Source organism: Paralichthys olivaceus, chromosome 3 (genome assembly GCF_024713975.1).
Source record: "Paralichthys olivaceus isolate ysfri-2021 chromosome 3, ASM2471397v2, whole genome shotgun sequence".
NCBI classification, from domain to species: domain Eukaryota; kingdom Metazoa; phylum Chordata; class Actinopteri; order Pleuronectiformes; family Paralichthyidae; genus Paralichthys; species Paralichthys olivaceus.
The window spans coordinates 25200275-25213061 of record NC_091095.1 but is presented as its reverse complement, the minus strand read 5'-3'; the positions used below and the strand labels follow the sequence as shown (position 1 = coordinate 25213061).

Here is a 12787-nt window from a genome sequence, read left to right as displayed (position 1 = left end):
CACAAATTGCATTTGCATAAATCATGAATAATAAAAAAATCCATTGAATATTTAGCATGCAAATTCATTCAAGTCTTATTACCATTTTGTGAGACTGTATCCTCATCTCACTGTATTCATTGGCAAATGTGATTATGAAGATGAGGTTCATAAAACCCTGAGCTGGTTTGATGAAGACTGTGGGATGTGGGTGAAGGCCCTGAAAAAGGCTAGTGTGTGTGAGTGTGTCATTGATACAATGGAGCACACATCAATTCAAGGCTGAGATGAAGCATGTCAGTATTCCCTCCCAACCCTGCGCCAGGATGTGTGGAATGATGCTGTCTCTGCGAATAACTTTTCATTTCTCAGGGGCATCACCACTTCATAGCTATGGGGAGAAAGTGGTGAGCTACAGAATGTCTCTCGACTTGCTTCTTAATGTTGCTTTTTCACCCAATATTCTGCTTGCCCCTCCAACAACACAAGAGCCCAGAGGGCATTTTGGTTCAATTCTACTTGGATAACTTTCCTGTGTGGAAGAATGTCAACAAAGTGAACAGCTTTAATCATGCCACTGGTCCCAAAAGAAATCATGACTCCATATTCCCCTCTCAGTATATTTAGACCATCAGTGACTAAACCAGAGCAACCCAATGCTTTAATAAACTTATTTCCATAAGAAAAAGAAGACTGCAGCTGAATGCCCCTCATCTCACATGTTCTGTTTCAAACATGAAACAGAACATGTGGTAAACTGCAGTTGTCATAGAAACTCAAATGGTGTTTAGTTTGTCCAGTTTGAAAAACATGGTGGCCTCCGTAGAGAGGACCCACTGTAAATACAAAGTATTTAACTCTTACGAGCCCATTCTAAAGCAAGGAAACTCACAATTGGTACAATTTAAATGAAACACCCAAATCCCTTTCACCTACTCTCAAAAAAGAATTATGCTCAAAACAGCGACTTTATGTATAATAATTACATATAAAATTTCCATGTACGTTTTTTTTTTACATAAATTCAATGTAACTTTTAATGAAGTGTTTTCTATCATGCTGAGTTAGTGAAATTAAATAAAAGTGAGAATGATTTGATTATGTAAGTTAAACTTATACATAAATAAATACATTAAAGTCCAGTGTGTAAGATTTTGGTGAAAGGGATCTATAAATAATCCTCATGAGGTAGTTTTCTTTAGCCCAGAAAAGACCCTTTATATTTAAATACTTTATATTTACATCTAGGGGACCCTCTCTATGTACGCCGCCATATTTTTTAACATTAGTCCAGACTGAACAAACTAAACACCTTTTGAGTTTTTATGCCAATTAAAGACAGGTTCTTTTTCATGTTTGGAAGGAGAGGGTGAGGTGAGGGGTGTTCAGCTGCAACATGCAACTTCAACACTAGATATCACAAAATTCTACACGCTGTACCTTTAAACAAACAATTTATTCCATAAGTTATTTGATTTATTCACACTAGCTCGACATGATAGAAAACACTTCATTAATGTGACCCTTCACATTGAACTTCTGTAGTAACTAATTAGTTGTCCTGGGTTTGTTCCCTCGTGGTTGATGCTCTTATTGTTAGTCACTTTGGAAAAAAGCGTCAGCTAAATGTAATGTAATATTATGAAATACAATACACACACACACACACACACACACACACACACACACACACACACACAGAGAGAGAGAGAGAGAGTAGTTTATACAGGTAAACTGGGAGGGGATCTCTGCAACTGTCTCTTTCTCTAAGATAAGAAACCACAACATCACAAAAAGTTATGGGAGTGTGTGTGTGTGTGTGTGTGGGGGGGGGGGGGGACATACATGAGGGGATGAAAGGAGAGAGAGAGCAGGATGGTGCCAACAGTAAAAAAGAGGAGAGAGGTGGAGAGAGAGAGGGGGTTGGGGGTGGAGAGAGAGAGGTGGAGGGTGAACGTAGCACCGCTCTGTTCTGCCGCAGCCTCCCGGGGGGAGGGGGGGTGAGGTGTGGGGGTGGGCGGTGGAGCCCGAAGCCTGACGCGGGACGCTCCTGGTCTCGAGCACCGCGGATTTACTCCAGCTGGCACGCGCACCGTGGCAGAAATGGAAATCCTCCGGAATGATACGGACCGGCAGCGCGAGATGGGCAGCCGTTGAGTTCAGCTCCAGCGGCGGCGGCGGCTCGGCTTGGAAATGGTAGGACACAAATCCCGCTGCGGTAAAGCGGAGTGCCGCTTCCTCGGCGTGTTGCTTGCCTCGTGTTTTACTAAATATAAAAATAAAAAAAGACGCAATGCGAGGAGTTGAGTGAGCGCCGCTAGCTACGCAGCTGAAAGTGGAGCAGAAAGCGGCGGAGGCTCCATCCCTCTAAATGTCAGCGAGTGTGTTTTCACCGTCTGTTAGTTTGTGGAAGCGTCCGAATTCAAATTATAGTCCCATACGCGACGTTTCCCTGTAGGGGAGAATCTGTCATTGAATTCCATTGAAAAACCTGCCAAGTTCCAATTCAACTTGCACATCCACAAATACACACGCCGGCCACAGCTCGACCAGGGAACAGCTCTGAGGTGTCGGGTCCATGTTTGAATTCGGCTCAGGCACCGACCCACCAAACAGCCCGTACTCACTGGAAATCCTAACTTTCTGAATCGGTCTGACCGATCTGCCCATCTGTGTGTCCGTCTCACACACACACACACGCACACACACACACGCACACACAGCACAGGGCGGAAGCCAGCAGCTGGAACCAGCACTAAACTTGATATTTTGTTGACATCACGGTCATTTTAGGAAATCACACATGCGCCGAATATTCCCCGAAGACCATCTAACGTGAGAGGGGTTCATGTCACAGAGCAGATGGAGTGTGAGTGTGAGTCGTGGAGCAAATGGACTCAGTGTGTTGTACAGTATGCTGGGGCTCGGAGCAGCGTTGTCTCCGGGACATATTAACGTTAAACAGCCTTTGTCCCACCGGTAAGTGTGGTGTCCGGCTCCTGGTGCTGCGTGAATCAGCGGGGAACGTGTATTGGCATGTGTGTGTTTATGTGATTGTGTGTGCGTGCGTGCGTGTGTGTGTGTGTGTGAAAGTTGTGGAGTTGAGGGATTTCGTGAAGGCGCGTGCAGCGGCGGGCCCAGCTGCCCCGCTCCCGTTCGTCACGCGGGACGGCGCGAGGCCAACTTGAAGTTCAGCCTCCTTCTCCCCGGTCTGTGTGTGTGTGTGTGTGTGTGCGTGTGTGTTTGTGTGCGCGCGTGTGTGTCTGTTAGTCAGCAGAAAATGGCCGCAGTTAAAGCCAGCGGGCCGAGTTAGGATGACAGGCCGACAGAGGGCCTCCTGTCCCGGCATGCAGCTGGGGCAGAGAGCCGCTACGGAGGCAGAAACCTCCCGTACCCGCAGCGGAACGTCTGAGCTCACGTTGGGAAGCGAGCCACTTGACAACAGCACATACACCACAATCGAGAAGAAAGCAGTCAGATATGAACCCTACCTGCATCTCCACCAGCTACAAGAGGTGACAAAGATTGAATGTGAGAGGAGACTTTATTTCCCCATACTTGCTCTGGACACAGATTACAACACAAAGCTAAATAGAATCGCATTGCTCCACGTTAGACGGTGTGACGGTATTTATTTACTTATGCTGCTTCAGCTCAAGGATCATATGAGTCTTCCCTGATAATAATAAAGTATTTCTGATTCTGTTGAAAGTAGGTAGATATATGTATGGCCCTAACTCTCCTCTCATTTTTAAGATAACACAATCTTCTATTGGATCAGATTGTAAAACTTCATAGGCCAACATGTGATATGTAAATAAAAAGTAAATTGATTACTACGTGCCAGTATTTAAACATCCTTCCATGAGAAGCCAGTGGTGCAGTTATATCTAATGATCAGTTAATAAACTCTGCATTCATCAACATGGTCTAAAAACAGGGTTGCCAAATCAATTTAACCATCCACCGGTGTCTAAAGCAGATACAATCTCACTTCAGTTCATGCTACAGAAAGAGCATGTCAATTATTGACCACAGAGCTTCTGTTAATGGTTCTGTCCCAATTTAACATTGTTACATTAGTGACATATTAGTTTTATATTACAAAACATAATGTGGGCTACTTTATCTAGTAAAATGCACTATAAATTTGAACTCATATAATTCAATTGTAAACATCATTCTATTTATTTTATTGTTCATTGCGTAGGTTTATTCATATTGATATATCTATAGCCTCAGCACTTATTGTAAGTGTCAGATACAAAAAGACAATGCAGTAATGATATTTCATGTTTAAAAAGACAAGTAAAAATAGCACTACAGCATTACAAGTAAAAGTTATATATTGATGATGTAACTTAAATAAAAGTATGCAACATGATCCTACATTTTAGCTGTAATAGTAAAGTGTACTTAAAATATATATATATATAATCTTAAGTATGCAGTTTACAGTATGTGTTGCTAACTTTAGTCAGCTTAGTTGTGAACTAATGTAAAAATAATTTAACATACTGCTCTATTCAATTCAATTCGATTTTATTTGTATAGTGCCAAATCAGTCGTAATATACATTAGCTCAAGGCACTTTGCATAGAAGGTCAAGACCTTAAAATCTTATTTAATATAGAGAAACCCAACAGTTGAGTAATTCAATTCAAAGCAATCCATCAAATCATGTAAGTGGGTGAGATTTTTACATGTAAAAATAACTAACCAATTGTGAAATGTAGCATATGATGGAAATACTAGAAACATACATTTGAGCAAAGTGACCTCTGTATGGGTAGTACTATAAATACTGTATAGCTTACTGTATGTACTGTGTGTATGACCTGTGTGTACTGTGTGTGTATGCATACTGTGTTTACAGTAGGTATAATGTATGTATACTGCATGGATATTGTGTGAGCTGTATTTGTTGTGTATATTGTATGTACATTATGTGTACATACAATGCACCGTATGCATGTTGTATGTGTACTGTGTGCACTGTATGCATGTTGTATGTGTACTGTGTGTACTGTATGCATGTTGTGTGTGTACTGTGTGTACTGTATGCATGTTGTATGTGTACTGTGTGTACTGTATGGATGTTATAAGTGTACTGTGTGCACCGTATGCATTTTGTATGTGTACTGTGTGTACTGTATGCATGTAAGTGTACTGTGTGCACCCTATGCATTTTGTATGTGTACTGTGTGTACTGTATGGATGTTATAAGTGTACTGTGTGTATTGTGTGCATGTTGTATGTGTACTGTGTGCACTGTATGGATGTTATAAGTGTACTGTGTGTATTGTGTGCATGTTGTATGTGCACTGTATGGATGTTATAAGTGTACTGTGTGTATTGTGTGCATGTTGTATGTGTACTGTGTACTTGCAGGTTGAAGGTTGCTGTGTGAACAGTGTGAGTAGCAGCAGAGGCCGGTCAGTGTGTGCTGACAGCAGTGTGCTGGCTGGGAGCTGGTCCTGAGCTGACCTGTAGAGTGTGTTGTGAGGCCGCTGTGCAGAGGGAGCACAGAGCAGCAGCTGCTGCGGCTTTAAGCCCTCCGCCTGGGATGGGCTGAATTCATAACGTCATTTCACTTTTCTCTTTTATTCTTCGCCCCCTCATCACCGTCCCTCTCTAAATGAGACAGCCCCCGTGCTCCGTTACACCTCCGGCCATATTCTCCGAAGAATGATTATTCGGAACTTTCCCTCTGTTTTTCTCCCCGCGAGGCATTTTTACGGGGCCTCAACTTTTCTGGCGTGTCATCATTTCTGGAGTTAACGCGGCGGAGTCATCCGAGGCGACCAGAGCCCGCTCCTCTCTGGATTCTTAAAAAAACTCAGTTACAGCCCAGGAAATGCAGCGTTTTCTCTAACCCGGAGGTAGCACTGCTGAAGTGAACGAGCGGGGGAAGAGCATGCAGAAATCCGCACTAATAAAAAGAAATGACGACGCGATGGAAATGAAGGTGTTCAGCCCAGGGATGTTTATGTTAACACAGAGCCTGGTCTGACGCTGCTCCGCCTCATCAAAATGATGTTTTCTCCTCTGTCCCTCTCTCAGGTAAAACTGCTCAGTCTGTGCTTCTGTTGTTACATTCGCTCCGTCAGGGAAGAGTCCTGCCTGTAGGGAAAGGAAGCCATCATATAGCCCTGTTAACTAATTATCAATGACACTGTGTTGATTCGATAGTGCAAGAAAACATTTTAACGACCTATGTCTTATCTTATCATCTACAATAAGTATGAGCTCATGCTGCTGCCATTGTGCAGAGCGGGGCCGGCAGTAATATGAATCATGGATGAAAATGTGGAGCAGGTAGACAAGGGGTGGAGAGCTGAGTTACACCAACTGCACCAGGCCTGTTGAACTGGGATTTGAATTAACATGTGTGCAATTAACTGTTTGAAAGAACCTGTGTTAGATTTATTCTTTCTGCAGTATGTTAGCCAGCTTGTCTCCTGACAGTAGGCTATGCTGTGTGTATGTGTGCACAGAACATGTGATTGTTAAGATTTAGTCTCTTAACACTAGCGAAAGTTTGAACAAACACAACTATTTGTGCCCATATGCAGATCTAAATCCATTGGGTGTAGATTAAAGGAAGTGAGACAGCTCTTAAAGGTACAGTGTGTAGAATTTAGTGATATCTAGTGTTGAAGTTGCATGTTGCAGCTGAACACCCCTCACCTCACCCTCTCCTTCCAAACATGAAAAATAACCTGTGGTAGACTTCAGTTGTCATAAGTTTGTGTTTAGTTTGTCCAGTCTGGACTAATGTAAAAAACATGGTGGCCTTCGTAAAAACATAGGCCCCCTCGATGTAAATATAAAGTATTTGAATATAAAGGGCCTTTTCTGGGGTAAAGAAAACTACAATGCATACAATATAGATGAAAAGAACTGGTGAGAACATCATGAGGATTATTCTACATTAAATTTCTCTCACTAGATCCCTTTCACCTAAATCTTACACACTGGACCTTTAAGTGAGATATGAGACGAGGTGGAGTACAGAGTGAGGATCGCTTTTCAGCTGGTGCTGGTTTTTGATTGCCACTGCCATTATTCTAATGTAAAGCTGTTCATGTGCATTACCCTCAGCATTTATTCTTAAAGTTGACCAGTATCATGCAAAATAATGGCACCACATTCAAATATTCTGGTTTCCCCAGAACTTAATCTGTAAAATATTACTGCAATTCAACACACTGCTGATGATATGATAGCTTAAGTGCTGCTGGCACTGCTACCTCTCCTTGTAAAATTCTGCTTTTAGCCCTACTATTTCAAAACCTATCCTGCCAGCCTCTGTTATTACTGTTGTTATTACTACATCTTGTGCTACTGTCACTAGTTCTGCTACTACTACTCTTTGTTCTGTTTAAGTTATGCTACGGTGGAAGACATATTTAGCACTGCTTTAACTAATAAATATTTTTGCTACAAAGTTTATTACTAGAACTGTTGCCACAGCCACATCTTTCATTACTACCAGTTGTTCCCAAACCAGGCGTAGGGTTCGGTGGGCTCTCAAGATGATTTCCAGAAATGAAATAAAATTTAACAGTAATAATAAAAGCATATTTTATCCATAATTTTTTACAAAAGATACAAAATAGTAGTTGTCAGATTTTCTTTGTCCCTACATGACCCCTAAGGTTATTCTGACTGTGACTGTTGCAGCAGGACAATGTACAGGACTACAGGAAACATTGAGACATGTGCAAGTTGGGAATTTGTTTTTGCAAACTAGGTCAAATGTTTTTTGTATTCTACAGCCAACTACAGGGATAATGGGGTAACAAGTCTCTGGCACCTTTAATTTGGAGGTCAGAGGATAAAAATCTTGGTCTATGCTATCATTAATACGGCTGCCTCTAACAACAGATCTCCAGATCTATGTAAATGATGTGAGTTGGTTTTGGTAATATGATGAAATGGAGATTGCTCAAGTACAATATCAACTAAAACCAGTCCTGTGATATTAGCTTATCTGTATGACCCAGATTGTAGAGGGGTCCTGTTTTATGTTCTTTATTATTTTTGTTAATTTTGTTCTAATATTGTACACACTAAATCATATTTATTTGAATAACCTGAACACATAACTGCCTGTGTGATCTGTTGTTTACACTGTTCATCATGGCAACTCGGAAGTAATGAGTCACATGAACATGTAACCTTCCTCTTGTGGATATGGCCAATGACCATGTACCTTTGGCTGTAGTTTGGCCACTTCTGTTTGGAGTTGTTCATTTTTATGTGTGGTTTATTGTTGCTACACTATAGCTTGATTAGATTCTCCACAAATCAACCATTCAGTACATTTTACAGAAAACAAAAGTTGTCCAAAACCTATAATTCACTCAGATTTTGTGAAGAAAGCAAAACAATGGTGACTTCGTACCTGGGAAGCAGTCTTACAGTTTGCTTGTCTGTCCATTCCTCGATTATTTATATTCCGGTAAGGATCCACTGATCAAAAGAATCGAAAGGGTTTTTCATAAAAGTTTGTCAGGTTGTAAATATTGCCATACGTTTAAGTGTGGATGTTTATTTTGACAACATTCATGATTTTAGTTCTTGCATAAAGTGACCTAGATATTGTTATTCAAATATGATTTCAAATAGCCATACGCAAACAGATGTAGTTAAGGTTCTGTTATGGTCCCATGCTGAAGAGGCACATTTCAGATACTAGCAGATGTTGATTTTCTTCAGTTCTTCTGTTTTAAACCTCTTGTTTTAAAAAAATTGATATTTTAAATGGTGACATTCCCTCTGTTACTTTTTGCTGTGACGTGGTAGCTCTTTGATTCTGGGCGGCTGTTGTTGATGAGGTAGATTTGACCCCATCCGCATGCTGAAGTGCCCTTGGGCAAGATACTGAACCTTGAATTGCCGTTCTCATAGAAAAAGTGCTGCCCATTGATGCACTGTATGAATGAATGTGTGAATGTGAATGAAAACTGTACTGTCAAGTGCTTTAAATGTCATCTAGACATTTACTTCAACAGGGTAGGTTTACTATTATGATTTTAACTGTTTTAATGATCATTATTTATTATTTTTAAACCATAAGCCAAAAAAAAAGGCATGAAACACACCGTAAACACAGTTAAAGATACAATTTGACTGATTACATTTTGTTTTAAATTTTATGTACAAATATCTTGAAAATAACATTATCATGAAGGATAATCTCATTGTGAAAATCTGCTATTGTGACAGCACTATGTGGGACCATTTTTAAATGGCCTCTGCTTCACTAGGGTCACTTTTTAACAGCGCACTCTTCTAGCCCTCCCAATGCCACTCTGCATTCAGCTCACTTTGCTGCTGTATAGTCTGAGGGGAGATCAACACATAATGCGGCTGGGTTTTGCTGATGTGGAACAAAACTAATTCACTCCAGGCAGTGTAATTACCAGAAAAGACATTTTAATGAAGGACAGATTGAAGCATGCAAGGTATAAAGTAGAAAATGACTTTTCATATGACTGGGATACCTGTGCTGAATTTGTTTTCCATCAAACTATTATACAGTATTTATTCTCCCAGTCATTAAAATCATTAAAATTGTTACACCTACTAAAGCGCCCAAAGTATGATGTGTTTTTGTGTAATTGCCACCCAGTGTTTTGACAGTGGAGTACTTTTAATGTGAAGGAGGGGCAACAGGAAATATTGGTTTAACATTAGTGATTTATTCCCCAGCATCACTCAGCTCCACTAGAACGATGGCCTCTGTAAACGGTCAGACAGAAGGTTCTTACTATACAGGCTGAAGTTTTACACCTCATCTATACTGATAAGTTGCTGAGAAAGAGTGAAAAAATATTAGCAGTGTGTTTCTGCCCTCTAGTGAGCTGCCATTGTCACCAGCTGAAGTGGGTCTGTGTTGTGAGTGTCCAGCATCAGTTTTGCTATTATTTTTAAGCGATGATAAACTGAGTCCAGATGTCTTTCGACAAACAAAATGGGCAGCATGGAGGAGAGAATGAATCTTCTGACTTGTGAGCTACTTTTAGCTCCATGCACACGGGAGTGAAAATTGTAAGATTTTAAAAAGGAATAATTAAAATGAATGAATATTGTGTAATGTATGTCAATCCAGGGCCTCTTTCCATCACTTTGTGCTACAGAAACAAAGCACATTTAGATTTTTACACTAATGCTGATGACAAGTTGACTAAAAATGGTTAGCTTGCAGAAAAAATGCAACTGCTGGCATTCACATGCTGATGCGGAGAGGACAGAAACTTGACTCAAAACACAGTAGAGACACTGAAATGCACAGATATAAATAACATTTTTCTTTGGTTTAGACAATGATTGAGGAAACATGGCTTTTAAAACCAGTTTATTTCCTTCTTTTGTGCAGATTTTCAAGTGTTACTATGTGACATCATCATTTGTTTTTATCTGAAGTTCAGTGAATCATTGAACTCCTGCAAAGTCTTGAGTCAGTTAGTGTACTCTGCTATCAGGGGGAACTAAACAGGAAACCACTGCTATTGAATTTGCTGTCTTCAGCATTATCATGAAAGACCAAGAACTTTATAAAACATTATGCACAAGTAGACAACTCATCCAAATACACTTGTGTATGTGTAATGTATCCTCAGCATCCTCATTTGGAACTTCACATCATTCTTATTTAAGTTTATTTAAGTAACAAGGATGCATAGGAATGTTGAAATGTTTGCAAGTATAAACATGTGGGGGTCCTCTCTGGAGGCAGTGTTTGTCCATACTGGGCTGCTGTAGAAACATGGCAGAGCAACATAATGGCAGACTCTGTGGAAGAGGACCTGTTCCCAATGCACATAGTGATTCTTATTTTCAGCCATAATTATTATTATTAGGAGACACAATTTCCAATTTCTATGAATAATTATCCCTGGATTGTACACACAGGACCTTTAACAATGAAAGGTGTGCACTACAGTTCAGTGACAGATTTTAAGTGGATCATGAACAATGACCTTACTTTTGGTAAGGTGTAGCAGCTCAGTCTAACGCTATGTTTATAGCTTGTTTGTTGTAGCATAATATGTGGTATGCTTTGCTGTAAGTCATAAGATTGATGCATTGTAAAGCAACTTTGGATAGATGGCTCACTGATTGATATATATTCTAATGGCTAATTTTACTCTTGTACTGACACAACTTTGTACAGTCAAATATGTGCAAGTTATTTTTGCTGTAAAATATCATGAATTTCAGATCAAGTTTCAGGTACTGTGGGTCATTAGTGTTGTTAGTTTGTCTTTATTTAATAGTATGAATAATTAACCTTAAACCTTGTGAGGTACCTGGAATTCTAGCACGCAATAATCTATCTTGTCAGACTTCAAGGTACATTATTTGCTTGTGGCCAAACTACAGTGGTTTTGGCCAACCTATGAGGGAGGCACTAGTTGCTGTTATGGACATGCCTTAAGCACTATGACAGTGAATAGCCATTCATAAAAACAACAATGTTGGCATTAAAGAAGTTTGTGTAGTTCCTACATGAGTCCTGTCAAAACAGGAGTGTATTTATTAATTGAAAGAAATAAGTCTTTTCTCACCCTTCTCTCTTTTCAAGATGATGCTGTAGGCAGTTTTGCATAAAACATATACTGTTACATAATGGGATGATTAGTGCATATAAGGACATACAATCCTGTGTCTCTCACACATCCACCTACAATAATAATGCTGTATTTAAACCCCAATATGGCAAGTCTGTCCATGAATGATCACTGTGAGACTGCCAAAGCCTGGCAAAAAGCCACAGTGTGTGCTATTTATTAGGTTAACTGTCCTTTCAAACTGGACCACTCTCCACTTCACCCTCCAGGCCACTAACTCTATTGTAACCTGTGTGTCATGATTGGTTGGGCCTTCTTTGTACTAAAATGTACACCTAAATAATGCTTTTGCCAGACCTGGTTCTGATCTGGCATAAAGATTACCCATGCCATTTTATGAGGCAGAAAGCAAATACTCTGCAATAATTGTGTGAATATGTTGATTGGTGTGGTCCACAATAGCTTTAGCTACATCCTCAATTTGGCACATTGAGGAATGACCATACATTGTCCAAACATAAACTAGGTGTATACTTAGACTTGTTCTTTAATATCTCAGCATAAGGATCTTAGGTGTTTAATGCAAACATGTCCACATGATGTTTGTCTTTCTATACACGTCAGTGGTAAATGGTCTGTATTTATATAGAGCTTTTCTAGTCTTGATCACCATTCAAAGGTTTCATAATACATTTTTTACAGTACACATTCATAGCACTTTCTCTATCACTGTAGTTGGGCAATTTGTGGTTTAGTTTCTTTTTGTCCGAGGATATTTTGTCACAGGGGAGACTTCAACCAACAGCTGATCAATTGTTGAGTGGACGGCCCACACTATCTTCTGAGCCACAGCTGCCCAATGTTGTGAGATGACTCATTGACATAATTCCCCCGAACCACAGTATAATCTTCTGTTCTACCAAGTCTCAAAGATGCTCCACTGGATTCAGATTTGGTGAAGGGGTAGATTTACTTTGTGGCCATTAGAAGATGGTAAATTGTGGACATAGCAAACTCAGATAGTGCTGCCCACAGATGCACTGTGTGAATGAGTGAATGGCAAAAAAACCTTACTGTAAAGCGCTTTGAGTGGTCATCAAGACACACCCCTGGTCTTTTAGTTAGGCCTTTAGGCCTTTTGGGAGTTTGTAACAGGAACACCTTCTTCTGACATTGGCTGTAGAATCCCAGCTCCACTCTGTCGACATTTTACAAATTCACTTCCA

General features: G+C 40.3%; 1 protein-coding gene across 9 annotated transcripts in view; it reads left to right on the top strand.

Annotated features, from left to right (window-relative positions):
• nfic (nuclear factor I/C) overlaps positions 1-12787 on the top strand; it is a 59310-nt gene that overhangs the window by 12095 nt on the left and 34428 nt on the right. For 2 of the 9 annotated variants that reach the window (XM_069522594.1, XM_069522595.1), the window contains exon 1: positions 1952-2175. The exons of 1 other annotated variant lie outside the window; for it this stretch is intronic. In XM_069522594.1, coding sequence (XP_069378695.1) covers positions 2173-2175 — 3 coding nt within the window. In that variant the 5' untranslated portion in view covers positions 1952-2172. Of the gene's footprint in view, positions 1-1951; positions 2176-3138; positions 3511-5481; positions 6043-12787 lie in introns of those variants that run through there. 6 more of the 9 variants (XM_069522590.1, XM_069522588.1, XM_069522589.1 and 3 more) reach the window with 6 other exon arrangements.